Consider the following 24,181-nt stretch of genomic DNA (forward strand, 5'->3'; position numbering starts at 1 on the left):
TTTTATTTTTCTATGTGAGTCGCGCCGTCACAAAAAACAAAGCACTGATCGAGCGTAGCGCTTGAATAGAACGAGAGGGAAATACACGTCGGCCGGTCTGCCGCGGACGGGGCGCGGCTCGGCGCGTTATCATTGGCTATGGACATACGTCGCCCGCCGCCTCAGCTCGCCGCCCAATCCTATTCGCTCTCTACGTTCTCCTCCCGCGCCCCGCGAACCCCAAAACACCGACCTTTCACGAATGCCGAACCGATTCGATACGACCGAAAATGCCTTAGTTACTAAACGTGCGTACTGTGGACCGGACGCTGTTGCTGTTAGTTTCTTTAAAATAAAAAATAAAAAATACCGGTTATTCCTGCAGTGGATTCAGTGGTTGTTAACGTCACCAAAATTGTGTGTGATTTACTTGGACAATATATGGAGTGACCAGTTCAGGTAAAAATTAACAAAACTATTAGGAATAATCTATATTGTCATATAAAAATAAGTCACATAATATTCAAAGCCTAATTAACGTTTAAAACTTGAGATATACTCGAGCGTTTTTAGTGCCGGATGATCGAACGTAAAAGCGGTGTCCTCGTAATCAACGTAGGCCGGTCGGTTCGGCAACGCCGCGTGTAAATAATAGGGTAGGCGCTCGGTCTTTCTCTCGCAGCTGGCGCAAAGCGGCAACGCCGCATTCGCGCGCGACCGTGCCTCCACCGCGCTGCGCCACACCGCGACACCGTGGGGAATCGCCCGCCGCGCTCGACACGACGACTCGAGCGAGACGCATTCACCAACGCAATATACCTACTATACCAAAACGAAGTTCAATGACGACGTCGTTTGTCGTTTTGCCAATTAGACTAGACTACACTTACTTAAGAAAATAATCGTAAACCGAATTACTAATTATATAGGAATTACTCGAACCAACAGACCCACGATAGGATCTTATGTACTTACATTATATACTCTTAGTATTTAAAAAAAATCAATACAATACTATAATTCATTTATTATACAAATAAGCAAAATGCAGTAATCTGAAATACTTAGGTACGAAGGAATGCATATTATAATAATATAATGCTCTGAAAACTCAAAACACTGATGAAAATAAAACTTGTTTACAGATATCGAGCGGGTGTTTGTGAATGCGTGGCGCACTCTATCGGGGTTTAGCAGCGTGAGGTCGCGAGACGTGCGGGGCGGGGGCTTCCTCCCCCTACTTCAGTTTCTGCTGCGAGTTCGTATGGAGTGGACGTGTTGCTGCGCGAGAAGATAACAGAAGCGTTCGCGCGGCAACTTTGAACAGTGACAGTGCACACAGAGTGAATTGTGATAGAAATGTGTGTCGGATTACGGTGCGCTACAACTTGGATGCAGTGATCGGATCACACCAATTGGATTACAGTGATTTTTGGATTTGGATTTCTGTTTTTAACCACCTTCCAAACTGGGGATGCACAAGATGGAGCTCGGCGACAGCGTGTACGCCGCTGAGCGTATCATGAAGAAGAGAATTAGAAAGGTGAGCTTATTTATTTTGCGAAAGCGATCACAGCAATATATTCTGAGCTTGCGAAACTCACATTCGAGATCACATATCACATATCGCCTTATGTATTTGGTGCGCTTTATTGTAAGCCGCTGTTTCGCAACTAACGTGCCCGCTTCGCTTGCATCAAAACATTCTCGATTAATGCTTTGTAGTTAAAAAAAATATGCATCGTTCGGTATTTTAATTTAGATTTTGTGTATTTAATCCGAGTATTGTGATATCGGGAGCAGCTGTTTAGAACGTATCGCAAGGGTTTTCGTGTTCCTTTTAAAGCGACGTTTCGTCCCTTATTATTATCACGGCTCCCCTTGCGGGCTTATATTCGGAAACTGAGGGCACTGAGAAACGCAATGCTTCTTTTGAATGGTGCCATTCTTGAGATCATATTCAGTTTTTACAGTAAACAAGTTTGCTCGTTGGGTTCTGGTGTAGGGTCGCATTGTCAATGTAATGTGAGATATTGTACTTTGTTACTAACCTGATAGTATAAGGATTCTGCGCATGTTTATCTCTGGTGTTAATAAGACTTGCAGATTATCTGGTACGGTTGTATCCGGAGATAATAACCTAGAGAAGATTGACGAATTATATCGAATTTAAATGGATTTGTGTATTTAAAAACCTCGTTACTTATGTGTTGTTTTCGTCAATCTTCTTAATGGTTTCGACGTGATAAGGTAAGTTATAGTTGTAACAAAAACTTAGGGACAAATAGTCACAGCAACTCAAGTAGTAGTACCCATCTCAAAAATAAAATTAGTAAGTTACGTTCATTTGTTAGTATATATAGCGTAACCATTTTAAATAAAGAATAAAAATCGTTTCTAGCATTGTATTGAATATATATACACATGAAGCTCAGATTCATACTAATATTATTCTGATGAATGACTTTATATTGTTTGTTGCAAAAAAACTACTATTCATAATATATTGTGGCATAAAAATTCACCTAGATATACCAATATTCACAATGCCTTAGAATTAATAACTTTAGTAAATAATGTCCTATTTAAGACAAGTCTTTACTTCATAAATAAAAAAGCATATGGCTTCCTTTACTGTCCATGTATTGTAGACCTAAGAACCAGAACTAAATTCTGAACTCAAACCCCATTTTTTTGGTATTTTTTACTTGGTTGTTACTATGTAACTTTGTTAACATATAAAATGGGCTATTACTTTTTGTAGAATGGCGTATTTCTTAAAAAACAGCCTAGTAATTGCATTCCATATGCCAATTCCATATTGCTACTTACGTAATTTTCTCAGAGTCCTAACTAGCAGCTAACTTTATTAGTGTTTGCACAAATAGCAAAGTTTTATATTTTCATTTTAAAAACTTCTTTCATAAATATCACGAAAATTATATCTTCTATATATCATTTTGATTTAAATACAACATGTATACAAATACATTATATTTTAATACTAATATCAAGATTGTATTATTTGAAACGAAAATCATACTTTGGATACTACTAGCGCCATCTATTGAATGCAAACAGAAAAACAAATTCAAGTTACACAACTCTATACATATTAGTCCTCAATATTTTTGATAGTTCATAATAAAAATAAGTAAGTATGGAAATGCTGATAAAATATAAGTTGGTAAAATTGTCCACGGCAATCAACATATAAAAGTAGCTTATAGTCCTTTCTAGGGATTCCAGCTTGCTACTTACCAAATTTCATGAAATTCGCTTCATTGGTTTAGACGTATATGAGTAACAAACAAATAGACAGACAGGCAGAGTTACTTTCGCATTTATAATATTAAATAAGGTTACATAACTAATTAATTTTTCATACATAAAATACTTCTAAAAAAGAAAAATATGATGCTGTTAAATTTATGAATCTTACTTTTAAAATAATACTGATGATCATTCCGAAAAAATCTTAATTTTCTATAAAAATGTATATTACAATCTGCAAAAACATTATTTTTTATTATACTATTCATTTCTATGAGTTCATTGTAAACCCATTGCTAGTTTCCAGTGGCTTCTCTAGCGCCGTGTCAAATTTTGGAAACTACTTAATAAGCGCGGTTTTATCACCACAAACTAAATTTAACCTTATTCTCCGTAGACTTTAAGGCTATTTCACAACGTTATCCAAACACCTCGTTATCTGTCAGAATGGCTTAACATAAATGTAAGGCTGGTTTTTTTTAAATAATTTCTTATCAGAAGGTGATACGGTTCAAAGTCCAATATAGGCGTGATCCTAGTATAGAAACTCCTTCACAGCGCTGTAGCCCTGGTATCTCGAAGTAAACGCGCCAGTATTCGGCACTGACCGAACCCACGTCGAGCGCGCATGCTCCCCGCCATTATTGTCAGCCAATGAGCGTCGAGCAGATTGTGCTAAGCGAAAATGCTCCACAATTACATTATATTATTTTATTAACAGAGCTTGCATTGTAAGAATGCTGTCTTGAATTAATTATCAATAAAAAATATGTTTTATAAAATAGGGAAGGCATTCGTACACGTGTCTTATAGCTTTTTTCAAATATTTGCAATTTTATTCTACGAAAGCCGAGTAACGGACGAAATAATTCTGTGATTGTTGGTTAGATGGCGCTATTATGCAATTTTTATCAAAAAAAATATTTCAACGATTGCCTATCTAAAAATCCTTAATTACTTGCTTGTCTACAAAATTGTTCACTTGGTCTTTGGAATAAAAATCGTAAGTTTCCGATGGTTTACGAAAAGTAGATCGTCCATTGTAGCTTCGCAATCGGTTCCGTCATTTTCTTATACATTACAACGCAATTAATAAACAAGATAAAGGTAAAGATATTAAGACATTCTTTTTGTTAGAAAGACGTTACAAATATGAATTTAAAAAAAGAACATCTTCCTTTAAATTTAACATTTGACGCAACGGTTTTACGTTTTTTTACGAAGAAGGGCAGTGACGCGTGACAGGGATAACAACAATTTGATACGAATAGCTGCACTCGGAAGCAATACAAAGCCACCAAATTTTCTATAAATAATCGCCTGACAATGCTTCGTTGTAATTTTATCCATCCTTATATCGTATTCTTATAAAAAAAGGTCGAACAGGACAGACGAAAGAAATTCATAGAGTAGAATAGATGCTATTGTTATTTAAAGTATTTTGTGTTAAATTTATTTGTAATATGATGTCTAGATTCGATTTTATTTTAAAATAAAGTCAAGAGAGCTGCTTTAAGTAAATTTAAAGATACAAAACTATATGCTTCACCTATGTTAAGATTTAGAAGAAACATTATTTTTCTGCAGATTGAGACACTTCTTAGGTATGTGTAGACACTAATTCGTTGATTGAAATCCTAATCTAAGAAAGTTCGTAGGTAGCTGCTAAGATTTACGTATGTAACATCGTAACTACCTAGCTAAGTGCTATCAAATCTAAATATGATCAAGATAATGTTTATACAAATGAATGTATTTAATTAGGCATTTTAAGTTCGACTATACTCTATAGGTGACGCTGTTCTGTGTTGAACGATCAATTATAACTAGGGTCTTATATACGTTATGTACCGCATTGCTCACGACCCCTCTTGACATAAAAACTTCCTATGTGAAGGGACCCCCCTATATTTAGAAAGCATACTTAATCGCAAACGCGTACGCTCCGAATAATAAAGTAGTGAATGGAGAAACGTCATATTGCAGTCCCCACACAATAAAAGTGTAGACGGTATTGTCTGTCACGCACACCAGCGCACGACACATTCCGTTACCGCGAACAGACGCCGATGAGAACTAACGATCAGATGATCGCAACTATCGCGCCAATGTCGCTCTTATTGTCATCGAATTAGAAAATATTTTGCAATAAACTAACGTCGAAAAAACGCATTTGAAATATGATACCTTCATTACCGACACCGATCACGATTTTTTTCAAAACTTCTTGAATACACGTTTCATCAAAGCATCGAACGAGTGCATCGTCGTAAAAACTCAGAACAGCCGTTGCCGTGCCGTCATTACAGCACTGCGTCTTCGATCAGCGGTGCGGCCGGTCGTTATACCCCATGCATTATTATGTAAATACGAAAAAGGTATATTTAGTTTTGTATTTCGCCTTATCTGATTCAGATAAGGATAGTAATTAGTGGTTATTACTTAGAAGTAACGGAGGTATTCCCACGTCATGCGTGTAACCCCGAATCATTTTTTAATAGCATCTTACATTTTATATAAACTTGAAATTATTTGAATTCAACCTTTTTTTATTTGCAAAAATGTTATATTAGGGCATTGCTTCACATTAAATAACAATGGAATTTAATCAGAATGTTACGAAGGGTTGGAATTAGGGTCAGGGTATCGAGAAATATTTGTTATAATCTCCCCCGACCCCTCGTGTCAGATCCACCCGTTCGGCATTGTGTGTTTTTTTCTTATCTGTCCTGACCCGACTCCAGGACACGTCTGGCCCCGGGCTGCGATCCTCTTAATTGAGTTATTAGTGACGTATTTATATCGAGATTACACAAACCTACCGACATGATGCAAAATTTATAGATTTTTTCTTACCAGTAGAGTGTTAACGGTAAAGTATAGTTTCAAATATCTAGTCTCGAGTTCAAAACTGTCATTTTATTTGAAAAGGAAAAATATCTCTTGTACAAATCTACAAACGTGATTCGATCAAGTAATCGCATAAGTAAGTAAGTACTTCATGATCATATTTGTAATGTTATTATATACCAGAAGATCAAGACTTTAAAGTCGAAGCCATTTCCAATTCATTGAGGTAATGAGGTCATAAAGCAATTCATATGAAATTGCTGAAACTCATATTACTTATTTCATTATGATAATTTCGGTGATACTTGTCCAGTACTACATTACTGAAATCTCGATTGAACTGCCAATAGTAGATACGTACTTATTTCACGAATGCCTTGTTATAACATAATCTTGAACCTACTTACATTATGAGTATAAATAAATTCATCATTGATGACATTAATTACAGTGAATTTATACATCTCTCGAATAAGTTTGTTTTTTCAGTAGCGTTATTATATCATCGCGTAGTTACCATTGATAAGATTCTTAGAATGTAAAGATAAATCTCAGTTCAATACCGTTCCCACCAGTTCAGTAACTCAAGTAGCTATCAAGCGAGGCGCGTCGCTTGACAGTGCATTGATTTAATTGTCGTCGAGTCGATGACCGTGGACCGCTAAGTGCACTCTATCGTACCGACACGAAACTGTTACAGTTTCATCTTATTACACCTCAACTCAACTACAAATCATTTTAATCCCGAAATATACCCCTGAAAGCATTTAAGTGTAAGAGGTCAATAAACTTCCATATCCAATAAAAGGACGGTGCTATAAAATTTTATTTTGATTTTTAGTTATTAATAATGTCATTAAGTTTAGAAAGCCAATACTTGTGACTAATACAATTAACGACTTCGTGTAAATATAATTACTGATTACAGTGTTCGAAAAACGATAAGAATAATAATGTGGCGCATCCTTCCCGAGCAACAGCTGGGTAACGACTGACGTGCGCGGCATGCGCCGTCTGCAAAATGCCAAGTCGTGTTTGCCTCACCGTCCCACAAACTTGCTTACCTTGTCTGACATATCAATTTTCTCTTGCACACACAGCGCGCTTGCAAACGTAACTAACCGCGTTACTCCTCAGTCGTTCTATGCTCCTAGTACTTATGTTACAAAAGAATACGCGGATACCGGGCCTTCTTCGATTAAAAAGGATTTTCTTTATTTACACCGAAATAAATAATGAAAACTTGGATTATCTTTCTACTAATTAATATACCATATTTTTTGTTCTTTACTTTGTATATGTTCGATCGAAAGAAGACTTAGTATGTTAATTAATATTAGTGAACTTTTACAGGAAGTGTAAATTTTATAATATCTGGTAAATAATAAAAGTAGATAGATAATACTTACTATAACTATATAATAATGACATTCTTCTTTCGTCCGCACAAATTTCGCTACATAAAGTTTCCACAGAGAATTTTTTATCTTCCTCGCGTTTTATGTCCACATACCTATTGTTGTAGTGAATGAAATAACAGAGTTAGTGATAGACATCACGTACGTCGACGTGGAGGTCTGTACGTGCACAGAATGTGCATAGTTCAGTCTTAGTTTAAAATCAAATAAATTTACTGGAATACACAATGTGGATTCCTTATTGTTATTTACTTGTGAAGACAAAAGTGTGGTTACACTTATTACTTAGCTATATGATATTTTACCAAGGAATAACTTGTAAACTCAAATAATAATGTATTAGCTTTGTTTGCCAATCAACGATTCGATCCTTTTGCAGAATCTTATAGCATCAAAGATCCCTTACCTTAGCTATTCCCGAAGTCCTGGAACCACAAATTATTTCTTTCTCATATTTTTATACCTATGAATATTTAATACACATAGTAGGTAAGTATATATATAAGTAAGTCTTGCGCCTTTTTCCTCTATATCCAATTTCTATGATGTAAAACCAAATGGAATATTAATCACACGATCATTACTTCAATTGCCTCAGGAGTCGGATTTATCCGTATTCCTCCCCCGTATCTCCATCCTTTTAGCGCCTAAAGAGGGTTCGAAATTAAACGCTTAAACTCAAAATGTCCACGCGAATTTATACCGTAGTAGTATAAAATAACGATCAATATCGTATGACGTAAAATCTTAACCTATCCAATATCGAACGAAGAATTTTCTTTTAAATGGTTTTTTTTTTAAATGTGCTCAGAGAATATTAAAAATATCTTATGGTAAGAAAATTAATATATATCAAAACAAAATCCTTGTCATTACATATAAATAGGACAGTCATCTTCTAAGTATTTGAAGAAGCAATAAAGATACTTAAGTGTTAATTGATGTCCGAATGTCATCAGCCTCTTTGAACGCCATCCGACACGGTCACGCGTCTTATCAGCTACACTACTCGTACCAATGCCGTACCTATATTATAGACAAAATGACTCATTAAATTAATGTATTGATATTTGTTATAGTAAAATAGGTATTATAACGACAAATAAAACTATAGGTCTAAGCTCTTCTTTCGAGAATTAAGCTATTAAGATAGGTACTGTAAAAATAATACTAATTGATCTCCCATAGTTAACTTTTAATTCGATTCCTCATCCGTATGACAAAATATAGACGCGAAAAAATATTTATAATAGTCGGAGGTTTTTTTTTTTAATTTATAATAAATAAATAAATATGAGACAACATCACATACATTACTCTGATCCCAATGTAAGTAGCTAAAGCACTTTTATGTAAGATAATCTGTGTTACTGTTAAAAAGTGTTAAATTCCTTGCTTTTCAAAATAACAGTCTCATAAATTGATAAAATAAACAATGTCACTAACGTGGGTGCAGTTACTCAGTTTCAAAACCAAAACAAACACTTTCACGGACGTTTCACAGCCGTGGTTCGAGCAATTTGAGAGGATTCATGTTTAAACGCCTGATCGGTCCCCGTGGGCCAGGCCGCCCCCGAGCCATTAATCTTCCTCCCTCTCCCCCTTTCCTCTCTCCTACCACCCTCTTTGTCGCAGCTAAAGTCGGCCAGCAATTTGTGACAGACCCGACGACGAAATGTGACCGTCAGACCGATGTCGACTGAAATATTGTGGTCTAACTCGGGTTTATTTATGGAATTTGCAGTTATACGCGCTTTGTTTGAATACGTTAATATTTGAAAAACTAAATGTTTAGATTTCACCACAACTGTTTGAGGCAAACTCGCTTTTAGTCTTCACTTACCCAATATTATCTATTTGTCTGGTTACCTAACCACGCCCAAACCGATCGTGATGATATTTAAAATCTAAGTCACCTGGAACCCAGATAATGATAAATTCATATACTACGAAACATAAATAAGAAAGTATTAACGCAAATTGCGGAGAATAGCTAGTAAGCATTAAGACAAACATATTGTTATTTATACGCTTATATTACAAGCTATTGTCTCACTATGCTAATTCTTTTAAAACAAAGCAGACGAAACCAATGAAATTCCTGCAATGCGATCTCTGCAGCGAACGAACAATTTATTATCTGTCTGGCAACCGGCCAACGATGCTCTTTAACTATCTATTTTATCTATGGACTCGACACCTATATCTTTTTGTCTACCGCAAAGACAAATAATAGCTTTGTTGATATTTATATAATAGACAATCGAGCCACGATCATAATGAGGGTACAAAATGTCTCGTTAGACGAGCTGGCACGCGTCCAACTCGGCTCGCCTACAAAACGTTCTCTTAAAACCGTCATTAACTTAATATCAACCTCACCACATCCGAAACTTGAAGATGATGAATATATTTATATGGACAATTTATTCGTTCTCATTTTGAAACATTTCATAACTATTCGTGTATGGCTATCAAAAATCACTGCGATCTTTTTATGGAAAGAAAGTAGAAGTATCTTTGAAGGCGTTCTAAGACTTCGTTGTAAATAATAGCTGTCTTTACCAATAATAACGATCATCATGATTGTCTGTTTGGAAATTGTAGAAGTATATTAGTAGGTACCTCTGACTTAACTATCGCAGCGATCGAATGGAAATGAGCTTCACAATAAAATATAATTTACGAACCCATGCGTGCATAGAGTTTACGGATTTGACATTACTTATTATTATCATTCAATTGTTCGATGACAAACGAAAACACTCAAAGAAAACCTACAAACGGCTCAAAAGTCAAAAATTCCATCTATACAATAGATGGACGAGTTTACCTTCTGAACAGAGATTAAAGTATTTATTAATGATAGATGCAGTTAAATGCTTCAAATTATTTGTGAATCTATTTTAATTAAAACGGTAGCAAATTCTTTATACGTATTCTATATTGGTTAGATCGTCTTAAACTGAATAATTTCGAAAGATGAACAGATTTAACTATTGACTATCATATATGTAATGTAACTAGCAATTACACAGAGAAAAATATATATTTTTACAATTAAAAGATTGATTTTCTCGTATTCAAATTAATAGGCACGCTTCGGTTAGCGCTTATTTACACATTCACTAAAGTATTTAGTTTACTTAGAATTGATAAGTACATATTATAAACAAATAAGTAAACAGTGTTTATGTATTATTTTGTTTCAAGATGTAATTATCGGCTACGTCAATTCGCTTGAGATTACCTAACAATAAATATTCAAACTTTTATAAGTAATTATATTAAATAAAATTAAGAAGTGAATTTGAGAGTTATACTTCGCCGTTAACAAAAATCGAAAATAGACGAATTCGAAAGTGATAAAATTATCGCACGTGTTTGGTCGTATCCAGTATATTGCCAGTACCTATGGGCGATAGATCTGCAAAATAATTGAAAAGCAAAATTTACGCTAAAACAATGCTGAAATCACATATACGGGTTATTTCCTCACATTGATACTAAAGAACGTAGTACAATTTGAATACAAGATTACTTCTAAAATTTCTCGTTCATTTTATCTTTTAATACTGTAACTAAGACAATGTGTCTACGTTAAGTTAGTAATGACGCTGTAAGTTTAAATTTAACATCTAAAAAGCATAAACTGATTTATCGATCAAAATAGATGAACTGTTAAATATGCGGGCTCTATTCTAACGAGCTATTTACGTATCTTAAAATGATGATTTATAACATTAAATGATTCAATAAGTCGCTTACAAGATGAAATTGGACTTATTTTGATAATATGTATATATCTATAAATATTTATTATACGGAATGTCAACAAATAAGATTAAACCAATACAACTATTTATAGCATATTTCTCCTAGCACTTTAGAAACATCATTTTCTTTGATAATGCACTGTTAAATTTGTTATATATAATAGCGCATTCCAAGATTATCATGGCATAGTCCGTACAATGTATTATTTGCTAATTCTTACCAGTTTTGAAAAAACGAAGCAATATTAAATCCTCTAGCTAACATTAATCGTATCAACACTAAAGCAAAGAAAATGTCATCACGGCTAATAACTGCTACACAAATAAACAAAAGAATGTACGGTCTTTCGAACGGGATCACTTATATCATGATTAATTAAATTTTAATAACAATAGCGCCATTATCTTAAGTTTAAGTTTATTCTTTACACTTTACTAGTAAAAGATGAAAGGTATTCCATATAAAACATGTTTTTTCATGGGACTCTCAATCATGTTTATAGAACCTAGGTCCTAGGTACCGTTAAACTACTTCCGTGTCAAGAGAGATATAGTTTCTATTGCATTTATAATATTACACAGCATAAAAGCCACTCTCATCGAAGAAGGAATAAAAATAAATCTTAGATCTAAGTGCCATACAATTTGCTAATAGTTCAGCTAATAGGTACGTATATCATTATTTATAATACATCACTATTCCACCCAATTGATCAAATCAACTTTAATTTTAATTCCAAAGTTCTTATTACAAATTTGTTGTCGTTTCGCAATCCCATCATAGATTCAAGCTCTTAACCAATGATATCTCGTCAATTCGAAGTGGTTGTTTATTTGGCTTCGGTCCTGTTGTAATAGACTGGAATATCTTGTTCTTCTAAATATCTGTTGTTGAATGACATTTTTCCTCATTAAAAGTACTACTCACAACTAAAAACGTTAGAAATAAAATGGCGGAAAAACGGATACCGTAAATGCTGCTGCATTCGTATATTTATTACAGTAACTACATAGTTAAGTTTTCGATCGCTAATTTTAGCTTTGAAAGAGATCGTAAGTTACCTAAATTCACACATTGTACTTACCTTATATTTCACAAAACATTATAGATTGAAGGATTTCCTTCAATTTCTCCTCGTGAGATCGAAAACACAAAGTCACATAATCATGTTTTAATGCCTGTCTATAGAACGTATTTCTTAAACAAAAATGCCTTGAAATCACAATCAAACATGCCACACTTACTTAAATATATAAATTTAGTCGTGGCATGTTTCTATGTGAACAGAAGACGTTTGAGATATATTTGTCGTAAGATATTCCCTGGACATCGTTTATCAGAGAAGATAGAGAAAACGAACTGACTTTGACGTGATATACAATTTTTTTCTTCTCATGAGCTTAGCCTAGCAGTGGTAAATTTACAGGCTGTTGTTGTTGTTTACGGTATATAATTTTTAATAAGTAACTTGTAGATATAAGTAGTTCGATGAAAAGTATAGACAGATGTATTAAACGACGTAAACAGAAAACCTCTTTATAATAGCTATCTCATAGGTTGGTAACGTGCTTGTGACGTTTTCTCCATAGCACATAACGATGGTCATTACGAAAAATATGTTTTGTTGGGCTATTTAGGTCATTAACCTAAATGTAGTATAAATGTTCTCTTATAAAAAAAAGTTATATTGCAACTCGTTATCTCCAACAGTTTTTGTATGACGAGCACGTAAAATATTGCTATATTTTTCACGTTGATACAGTATAGCGGCATGACACAATCGAGTCATCGAATAATTCGCGACTCAATTTACACTAAATGTCGACGCAAGACTTACTCGATACTATTCCAAGAAAACTTGCCTAAGTTGCGTATCAAAGTAAAAAAAGCGCCAAGACGTGGTCAAATTACAATCACGATTGTTATAACATTCCATATAAAGCGTAAATAACAAAACCTCTAAAGGCTTGAATATACAATTAATTCATCACCCGAGTATCGCATTTATAATTGTTAATTAACTCATTAATTACTGCGATCGACTCTAATTGGCGTCTATGATCCCGAGACGTGGTCCGCCCATGGCAATACTACAACCATCAAAAGCGCCATTTTATACATACGCCCAGTTTGACCGAAAACCGACCTTATCTCGTGGTGTTAGAGGTAGGCGGGTCGCATAGGTACCGTGGTGGGCTCGACTCAGGCGTTGCGGGGGTGGAGGCAGATGGAGCGGGGGCGGGGCCCCTCTCCCTTCGCCCCGCCCGCCGTCCAATCGCCGCTCAGCCGTACGACTTCACCTTGCTCGTACGTCCCAATGATCCTTTTTATTTTTTCTATAATACGAAGTGTTTTTGTTTAGTTTTGAATTGAAGGTTTTATTTTTGAGGAATGAATGACACTAAAATTTATGATTCTCATTTTTACAAATGAAGTGACCTTTGTATTTATGAATATTTATAACTACATTGTTTTATAGTTTGGACTTCGTGGAACGCATAATTTTAAAAATAAAATGATCGCAATTAAGTACTTATGGTTAACAAATGGTTGCAGTATGTTATAAACGAATGGTCTAAAGAACTCGTATGAATAAACTAATAAGTTTATAGGTGAGCTTAACGAGGATGACAAAGACCATAGTACCTGAATATGGCGTGATTGAAGTTGAATTAGCTTTTAACTTCCTACAGAATTATTTTAAGCAGCTGACTCTATAGATAACGAAATCGGGTATCTTGTTTTTACCTATGTTCTCAATAAAAAATATTTATTAGCAATAAATTAAACTATGTCGTTTAAAAATTAAAGTACGATTTGCGTACCTGCAAACATGTTTCAATGTCTAAGCTGTGGGTAAACCACTTTTCAATTTATCATATAAATACACTGGAGAGTTTTCAAATCATTTCTTAGTATTTAAATATGGGAACGCAAAACTTTTAGACCTTATTATTTAACTATAGCTTAAACTTAGTTTTCACCTAATACCTAGTATACTCATGTATAAGTTGTTAATTCCATAGGGTTCAAGTTAATGGTGACGATGCCGTTGCTGACAATACGCACCACTCATCCATCCATCCAAACAATTACCTACCTACCGAGCTGGTAGAATTACAACACGTAGGTATCGCTAGATAGGTAGGTATATGTTAAACATATACCTAGATATGTATATCTGTTGAAAAGATGAAAGCAAAATAATAATTTAGGTCGAACAATAGGAAAATTATGCTTAAAAAGTTGAGAAATAAAGCGAATATGATGCGTTTTTACAGTGTGACATGAAATCTATACGATGGAGTTACTCATTAAATCGCAAATTAACTCTTAATTCGACAAGTCGCCATTAATAAACCACTTCACACCATAACATGTAAACAAAGTTTATTAAATTTGGGATAATGTGTTATAATAGTGCGATAAAAGGAGTAATTAGTAGGTACATTTATAATAATAATAATACATATTTTTCTTTGTTGTTTTTATTTTATTATTAGATATTAATTAATAGAATGTTTATTTCACGTAGGACATGGATACCTTTTTGGGATTAATTTTTAAAATATCTGATACCCTTGTGAAGTGGCACAAATAATATTATTTATTATAACTTTTACAAATTTTGTATAAAAAAAAATCAGCAAAACGAAATTATTATTTCTTTAAAAAGACGTCCGTACAAAGTCACAACGTCCTCTCATACCCAACTCACCCTTCATTACTAAAACCAATAAGACGCGAGGGTTCACAATATTACATAATTCTAAAACGTAGTATGTGTAGGAAGTTTGAATTGAAAATGAACTTTAATACCTTGATTTAAAGGTCAACTTTAAGTGTATTAAAAAAAAAGTTGGAAACGAAAGGTCCGTAATAAACATTGGTTTTATATTGGATCGTTCGTGTAATTTGTGTCGCCACAGGTGTTCGATATAAGATCGGTTGTCTGTTACTGATATCTAATTAATTTGATGCATGTATTCCATACTTATTATAAATGTATCTTTCCTGTTCGTTACGCTTTTACTGACCTATTTTGATGAAACTGTTGATGAGATATGAAGTCAAAAATCAGCATCTAAGGAAGTAATTTTTATTACACGAAGATAATTAAGTCTTGTTTGTCGTTTAATTGACAGATAACGAAAATACAAAGGTGTAGGAGGTACTTAGTACTATTTGGGTACCTATCTAGATAAAACTTTATTAATTCTTCGAGATCCCTATCTCGGTAGCTAGGTAGCTAAGAAGGTGTCATGAGGACCGTTCCCTCGACATCTTCAATAATTACGAACAGACAGTTAGCTTGTAAGCTAGCTATAGTTTAATGCAAACAACCCCTCTTCCCACAGATAGATACTGATAAGTTTTCTTTCGTGGCGTCACTAGAAATATTGTCTTAGTTTATTTACGTGGCAATATTTAAAAAAATATATATTTGTTCGTTTTTACAATACCTAACAATGTTATATCCTACAAACTTAGATACTTATATATTACTACGTATTAAAATTGTGTTAGTATCTAATTAGATACCTACCTAATCAAACTTCACTCGGAAAGGAATTAAGATAATTCCTTTCAATGATTTTCTTAGTTTATTTTAATATTCTTATAACGAAAGAAATAGTTAATATTTTGGTCATAGAATTTTTATCCTCTTAGGAAAAAATAATGTTATCAATATAAGTTATAGGTAGTTTAGCAGTTAATGCTTAAATTTATACAATGCATCTTGTCTGTTTGGTCTCGATGTTTCGACGAGTAACTCCAAACTATTTATATAAATATACATACTGATATATTTTACTTTTATGTCCAGAGCTTTAACTTAGATACTGACTGAATTTCTTTCCGGACATCCGCTTTATACGTCATCCATTTACTTACGTATCGGGATAGTTTTAAGATTAAGTTATTTTTACTAAAATACTGTTATCCCTTTCTCTTATGTTGGAATAAAAAAGGAGTGACCGAAAAGCATCCTGACCAGTCTACAAATAAAGCTGTTTCACCACAATAATAGTCATAAACATTTTAATCCTAAAGATGTATACCTGAGTATAAGAAATACATATTTAAATAAACCTGCAATAATACATTCGATCTTATTTGTAACTATCAAACAATGATCATCAAAATAAGACCTATGTTCGATCTAATTGAACCGTTCTGAAATTAGTCACGAGTGGGTGCAATTAGGTTAAAGAATATAGCGTTGTAACTTAGTAGATAACCACGAATAGTAAATTATCTGTATGTTATTGATACACACAAATGTCTTGGCGAGCCTAACTTCAAACCGGTAGACTCAGACCGTAATCACTTATTGAACATATGTTCGTATTAATCATAAACATTTCATAGTAGTTAGTTACATACACTTTAAAAAAAAAACATACGTGTAACTTTATTTTTAAGATATGAATGCTTTCACCAACAGCCCATGTTCGTCCACTGCTGGACATAAGCCTCCCCAATTGCACGTTACTGTGAGCGTTCCTCAGCTTTCAAATATTCCTTATTCCATATACCTATTACTACATTTATTATAATACTATTTCTATATAGTTACAACCTTAATTATATTGATATTTTAATAGGTATCAACCACGACTAAATCGTGTCGCATTGAAAGTAGCTCGTAATGCTTTATACTTAGTGTACAATATTGCATGTTATTACAATTAGTTAGATATAACGGCATGTTTTCTGTCACGGGGTACGTTTTGGGTTCGATCCCGGGGGAGATAGCCGACAGCTGTTTGAAGCAGGTGCGGTCCAAAACTGCGAACCCGGATCGACCTGTGCCTGTCTTTATCTTTTACTTATTCGATTTTTGTTAAAGCATGTTTATTTTCATATGTTTATCATCTTAATGCTTATGGCATATTAAATAAAATAATAATAAGAATAAATATACCTGCAAACCTAGATAGGTACTAATTATACATAGTCTACTTCAAAAAAATAAATGATATATGTACTATCATTCGTTTAACTTCGTTTCGTGATCATAACATTCAAAGCAGATTAAATTGCATTAATGAAGCATATTTCATAAGGATAATCCCTCAAAGTATTAAAAAGTGCTTTCAGTAGTGGTTAGGTAGTAGGCAACTCAAGATTGCGTGAAAATAGGTAGAGATAAATTAACTGTATAAAAGTTTTTACCCCGTTTAAAATGTAGGAATCGCGAATAATCAGCGGGGTTATGTGCAACCCTCCGGTCGGTGCACGCCACCGACCAGTCACGCCATGCCAGCGCACCGGCGCGCTCGTGTTACAATGTCCAACGAATAACCACGACCTTACTTTTATTGCAGAACAAAGTGGAGTACTACGTGAAATGGAGAGGTTGGAAACCGAAACACAACACCTGGGAGCCGGAGGAAAACATTCTCGACCCGCGGCTCATAGAGAGCTACGAACGAGGCGAAGAGTTGCGGCGACAAGGCCGAAAGAGAGAGAGGGAGCATTCGCCCGTCGAGCGACTGCGAAGCGGGTCCGAGGAACGGCATCCGCCGCCCGGGAAACGCAAGGCGGAAGTCCTGTCGAAGGAATCTGGGAAAATCGGAGTAACCATCACTATGAGCCCACCGGCGAAACGTCACGATTCCACGAAACTAAATGGTGGAAGAACGCACACGCAACCCCCACCCCCTGCAGCTCCGCCGGGCGGAGCGGCAGCCCCGGCCTCTCCGGCAGTAGAGGCCGCTGCACCCCGAACCGGCCCGCGAAGAGCGCCGCACTCGCCTGAGGAGGCCGACGCGCATACGCCGCCAGACAGAGAACGACGGACCGACACCCAACCTGCAGCCACGGCACCGGCAGAGCCGAAAGGCGCTCGGCCGCCGCCGCCCGCACCCCAACCCGAAGACGAGGACTCCTGGGGCGAAGCGCCCGTAACAGCTCCGAATCCTCCTCCACCCCCACCTCGCCGCGGAGCCGCGTACTGGCTGGCGCGGTCTCCGGTCGCCGATCAAATCTTCATAACTGATGTGACCGTCAATCTACAAACGGTCACGATAAGAGAGTGTCGCACTGAAAAGGGATTTTTTCGGGCGCGTGAAAGCCGGCCGCTCGATATAACGTAAACTCCGTGTGTCGTACAAATTATTATTAATGGACATTGTAAAGATGATAGGTAGCTAGTATTTATTTAGTTGTTGCATTGAATGTATGGTGTTTAGACCATCGAGTGATAAATTTGATTCTGCTATGCCTCATTGAATCATAATATAAAGATAATTTTCCCTGCGCAACCTCAAGGGCAGTGTAACCACCACATGTAAACAAATAGGCAAATTATTGTCAATTGTTAAACATAGAATGTCTATTATTTGTTGACTTATTGATAATAATAATGATATTGACTGGTTATTGTACCTCCCAGTATACTACTTTACTGTAATGTACATTAGTTTAATAGCTCTATTGCTTTAATGTGAATTTTTATATAATATCTGGTATAACTACAAGTACATATATCTGCAGCTTAATTTTGTAAACAATTACCATAGTGTAATATAAATTTCAATTACCACTAAATAAACATTATATATATATTAACATAGGCAGTTTAGTTTGGTGAATTAAAATGTTAACAATATCCAAATTCATGAACGAATCTCGTGTGACTCGACCTTTATAATTATTAGTAGGGAACTGTATATAAGTTAGTTTCATTTGTAATTGAAACAATGGTGAATGTGTTTAAATATTCTTTGTTTTATTTTTGTTATTGTTATTTATGTGAGCTTCATTTTAAATGTTCCATTATTCTATGTGATTCTTAGGTTATTTTAATTTTTTATTATGAGAAATTGTCTATGGTACTACTTAGTTAAAAGTATATTGAAAATAATAATTCAGTGACATAATCATCTTATAATACAATAGTAAAATAATTATTTAATTTATTAATCCAAAACTCTGTTTGTTTATGAAATGAACTGATTGTTTTGTTTGTGTAAATATGTTTTTTTTATTATGAAATTTAATGATCAGAGTTACCGTATTGCTTAGAAATGTCAAAATAACATTCATTGCAATACTCTATTTATTACCATACTGATACGAAATATGCTTAAAAGAATAATTTATATGAATACTACAGCCACTTTTTTTTTTAATATTAATAAAGTAGCAGCAAGGGTAACTCTTTTCACATTGGCTATTGGCTATGTGGTTCTGAATACCATAATGTATTCTTTATTGTCTATTGTTATAACTATTATTTGGTTCCTCTTATTTAGTAAAAAGTGGAGGCGTGAACTCGTATTTTTAAGTTTTAGGTCATTACTTAATAAAACAATTTTAACAATTTTTACAATAAATTTTGACTTTAAAATAGTCTAAGACTGGAATTTATAATAGCATACATTTTCTTTAATACTACATTTTATACGTATTTTAATATATCTTTAATTATTATAACATATTATAAAACTGTCACAGTATAATGTGAAGTAATAAAACCATAAAATTGTTTTATCTAAAGTATTTTTGAGTTAAATAGTGCATTTTAATAGGAAGAGTTGTAAATATTGTAAATATTTTATTATGATAGAGCACTTGTTTTATAATGTGATAGTCCTCACACATTGTAGCCTGTAAATAAATGACAATGAAATTAGATTTTATGACTTTTATTTACTAGTCACATTCAAAAAATAAATGTTTAATGAACTAATATTTAAAGTTATTAAAATAAAAATAAAATCCTACGTTTAATAGGAGATTTTAAAAATTAAACATGATATGTCTCCAATAAATTCAAGACATAACTTAGTGTCAGTGACCATGTCAAAGAAACGTAATAAAACTTCAAAATAATTAATGATGGACCAGTTTTTCATCACCATATTAAGGAACTGTACAACCTTCGTATATATGTATATACGAAGGTTGTACAGTTCCTTTTATAGAAATACTTACGACAGAAATACCATTAAAAAAATAAAAAAAATATCTTTACAATTCCTTTTAATTAAAAAAACATAATTGCTAATTTTTTTTTCTCATAATATATTTTTTAAAAAAAGAAACACTTTTCAATTTGATAATTTGACTAGTTAAATATCATTTTTTACTTACAGGGACAATAAAAATAAGAAAGGAAAAACTTGTTATAAATATATTTGACACTCCAATGTAAAAACATACAAAACAATTAGAGACATTAACAAGCCTTACAAGTGGCAACACTGGATCGAATACTCAACTAATCAATCGACAACCGGTGCGTCGAGTGACGAGTCGGCGTCGCGTACTAGATTGACAACACGTAGTTTACTGTATAATCTAACGATTGATCGTCAAATGCTAGTTTCTGTTCTGCTTTAAATCCAATGTTTGTACGCAATTGTAATCCCATTGGTCGAAAGGGATCTTGGATTGGGGCATGGAGTGGTCCAAGGAGTATAATAACTACGAGTGGTCGAAGGACAAGACATTGAAACTCATTGAGTTACTTCAATTAAACGCTAATTTATGGAATCCGTCGCTCTGTGATACTCGTAGAGATAAACAAAAACGAAAAGAAGAGTTGCGTGGTATTGCTGAAATATTACGAATATCTGTTTTTGACGCCACTAAGAAAATACAGCATTTGCGTACACAATACAACAGAGAGTCGGCGCGAGAAGCACGAGCGAATTCAGAAGGACCCAACAATAGATACGTTAGCAATTGGTACGCGTATGAATATTTGCACTTTATGAAGGACTCAAACAAACCATATAGAGTGTTGCAATCGGTAAGCTATTGTGAATCTTTTTAAGGACCATATAAACAATTTATAATATGTTGTTTAACTAAACTTAACTGTACTTTAATTCTCATAAAAATAGTTGTATTTAATTTTACTTTCTAAGATATTGTATTAAAGTAAATATAAAAAGATGAACATACATTAATTTCAGGAAGAACAATCTGATATCAATGGAACTTTACAAACACATGCAGATAACTCAGTGAATGATTGCAAACTTGATAACCTCTCTCCGCCACCTAAAATTGCCAGAACTGAACTGTTACACTCTTTCAAGCCTGAGATTGTTTATCCCACAGCCGCTATAAATAGAGATGAGTTTACAGTGTTCGGTGAATATGTAGCGAATGAACTAAGGTCACTTAAAGGTGAGAAGAACTTGTTAGTCGCTAAGAAGAAAATACAAGATGTAATATTTGAAGTGAAAATGGGCTTAATAAATGAACCCAGAGCAGAGCAAGGTACTACATGTACAGTTTATACTACACCTGCCACCCAATCACATTCCTCAACTATACACAATGGAAAAATATATACAACTCCCATTATGAGCACAATAGCCAGTATTGAACCTCTTTCAACTTCTCATACGCCTCCAACCACAGGTATAAGTGAGATAATTATCAATGGTGCCTGCCACTACTCTACTTTCAAAGTTGATGAACAATAGCAATGTCAGCCACTTCCTGTGGAAGTGGATAAAACTGACAACTACACAATCACAAATTAAAGAGACTTTTTAAAGATATTGTGAATACATTGGTACAATGTGTGTACTTGTATTGCATTAACAATACTTTTGTGCCATAAATATTATGTATAATTTGTTAATAATTATAGAACATGAATGCTACTGAAAAATGTCCGTACATTTTTAGTAAGAAAGTAATATCCTCAATTGTATCTTATTCTTTTTATATACTCTAAATCGGCAGAACCAAACATGCATCATTGCTCTAAAATTATTAATGATATTATGCATAAGGATAATGTTTTTAGTGTATCTAGTCATTTTATCATAACTATATATTAAGATAATTTATAATCTTATAAAATGCTTGTTTTTAATGTTATAAACCATTATCTATATAAATAAAGGAGGAAATTTGTATAATGTAATGTTCAACTCAATAAACAAGTAAACCAATATACATAAAACACCGAGAAATGGTGTCCATTTTGAAGGTTTATTTTTATTATATATTTTTCTATAAATATTTATGAATTTAAGTATCATCTGCTTTCAATTTATATTATTATCATGACAAGCTTTGACTTTATATTCTCAAAATATATAACTTACAAGATCATATTAATTACAATTTTTTTTGGATTAAAAGGAAACATGATATGGATAGGGCCTTTTAAGCACTTTCAAATGTATTATGAATTACAATTTCATAACAAAATAATGTAAATAATATTTGTTTATTGCATTAATAACTGAGGCTTTGAAAGTAAGTGATTAAGATTTGTGAGATTACAAAAGATTTATAATAAAAAAAATATCTTTTATATCACAAGTGCATAATTTTTGTCAACTCTTTATTTAATGTATGCTTAAATTAAATAAAAGTGTTAACTTGTTTGTAATGAAATCTGTAAAAATATTGTTATAAGCTAGTTTAATAGTGTAATTGTTACTGTTGTTATTATCACTAGTTACTATATAACCTTGTGTAAAGACAATAGGACAAATTATGCAAAATTGACTTGAGTTCTCAAAAACCTAAAAAAATGTACTTTAATCTCTGCAAAAAGTATCCAACTTCTACCAAATCTAATAGCGATTATTTTGATTTATAAATCTTAGTAAACATCCACTTTTCAGAAAATTTTGAGGACTACATCCATTCTGCATAACTGTTGTCCATGATAAAAAATAATGATGAACCAAACAGCCTATAAGCAATAACAGTTTCTTCCAACTTGTCCAATCCTCAATTCTTCTTAACGCAATTTTCTAAAGTTGGTTTATAGAGGAATATAGTGTTTTAAATATTAATCTTTTCTGCAGACCTTATTTTCTGACATGAAAATTTAAGCCAAACTTGGAACTTGAAAATCCATTCATATCATATTATTAAGTGTACATTTCTAGTCTTAAAAGAATCGTTGTATTATCGGAAGATGAATGGGAATGTGTACATAATATACAAATGCCCTGTTATGTTATTTAAGTTTGAAAAGCCGTTGTGAGTATTGCGTATTCAATGAAGATTACTTTCGTATTTTTCGTTTTTTATGTACCTATAATTATTATTTTCGGTAAGCTTTATGTGTGATTCATGTATAAATAAAAAAAAATGTTGTGATACATGAATAAAATGTAAATAACAATCATATATAGTCTAAGAATGATCTCATTTAAGTATCGAGCCATAAAACCATGTAAATAAACAGTTATTATTATTGTTTTGTTTAATTCTTAAATCAAGCAAATGAAATAATTACTACATTCGTATAGTATCATATTATTGTGATCCTAATACTGGTGAATGTGTCATGTTAAGGCTTTTGTGTGATCGGTTAACTGGGATTACTGCGCGCTGCTGTGGTCGTACACACAGAGGGATGAAGGGAAGGGCGAGGTCACTACTTATTGACGCCCATTGGAGAGAGTTCCGCCGAATTCCATGTAAATATAAATAATAAATTGATGGTAAAAATCCTACATAATTCCGGTATCCCAGCACCCAGGTATCTTTCGAAGAATTTACTATCTTAAAAAAATTGCCTATGCTTGATTATTTGTTAACTTTCACGGATTATACTGACTATATAAATATTTTGACAATTGGTTTAATTGGTTACAATTGGTTACTATCATATTTAAGAAAATACTATGTGTACTATGTAACTGGATTACCTATTAGGCAGTGTAAGCCTTAGAGCATTGGCTTGCTAGATGCCCGGGAAAACCGGTAGTTTTGGTTGTACGAAAATGTACGGTTCTACCTTTAAACTAGAATTGATTCTGAAATGATACTGTATTTCATAGTCTTAGCCCCGCATGGACTAGAGGTCCTAAGACAATTCTTTAAAGTCGAATATCTGTTCTATTTTAATGAAATGATAGAATATTTTGTAACTATAATAATTG

The 24,181-nt window shown here is 33.7% G+C and overlaps 2 protein-coding genes across 2 annotated transcripts; both read left to right on the forward strand.

Annotated features, from left to right (window-relative positions):
• Positions 1 to 294: 294 nt before the first annotated feature.
• LOC124533721 (polycomb group protein Pc) lies at positions 295 to 19,943 on the forward strand. Its single transcript, XM_047109173.1, has 3 exons — positions 295 to 438; positions 1,125 to 1,522; positions 17,630 to 19,943. Exons 2-3 carry the CDS (start codon positions 1,454 to 1,456, stop codon positions 18,398 to 18,400), a joined length of 840 nt encoding a protein of 279 aa, XP_046965129.1. The 5' UTR covers positions 295 to 438; positions 1,125 to 1,453; the 3' UTR covers positions 18,401 to 19,943.
• A 601-nt stretch (positions 19,944 to 20,544) lies between these two features.
• LOC124533797 lies at positions 20,545 to 23,490 on the forward strand. Its single transcript, XM_047109312.1, has 2 exons — positions 20,545 to 21,063; positions 21,230 to 23,490. Exons 1-2 carry the CDS (start codon positions 20,710 to 20,712, stop codon positions 21,746 to 21,748), a joined length of 873 nt encoding a protein of 290 aa, XP_046965268.1. The 5' UTR covers positions 20,545 to 20,709; the 3' UTR covers positions 21,749 to 23,490.
• The last annotated feature ends 691 nt before the right edge of the window (positions 23,491 to 24,181 follow it).

The sequence above is a fragment of the Vanessa cardui genome, chromosome 11 (genome assembly GCF_905220365.1).
Source record: "Vanessa cardui chromosome 11, ilVanCard2.1, whole genome shotgun sequence".
NCBI classification, from domain to species: Eukaryota; Metazoa; Arthropoda; class Insecta; order Lepidoptera; family Nymphalidae; genus Vanessa; species Vanessa cardui.

What these genes read in the sequence shown, in the direction of transcription:
- LOC124533797 (XM_047109312.1), top strand. Translation starts at nt 20,710, where the DNA reads ATGGAGTGGTCCAAGGAGTATAATAACTACGAGTGGTCGAAGGACAAG. An exon ending in CATATAGAGTGTTGCAATCG is followed by an intron (nt 21,064 to 21,229) that starts GTAAGCTATTGT and finishes CATTAATTTCAG; the next exon opens with GAAGAACAATCTGATATCAA.
- LOC124533721 (XM_047109173.1), top strand. Translation starts at nt 1,454, where the DNA reads ATGCACAAGATGGAGCTCGGCGACAGCGTGTACGCCGCTGAGCGTATC. An exon ending in TGAAGAAGAGAATTAGAAAG is followed by an intron (nt 1,523 to 17,629) that starts GTGAGCTTATTT and finishes CTTTTATTGCAG; the next exon opens with AACAAAGTGGAGTACTACGT.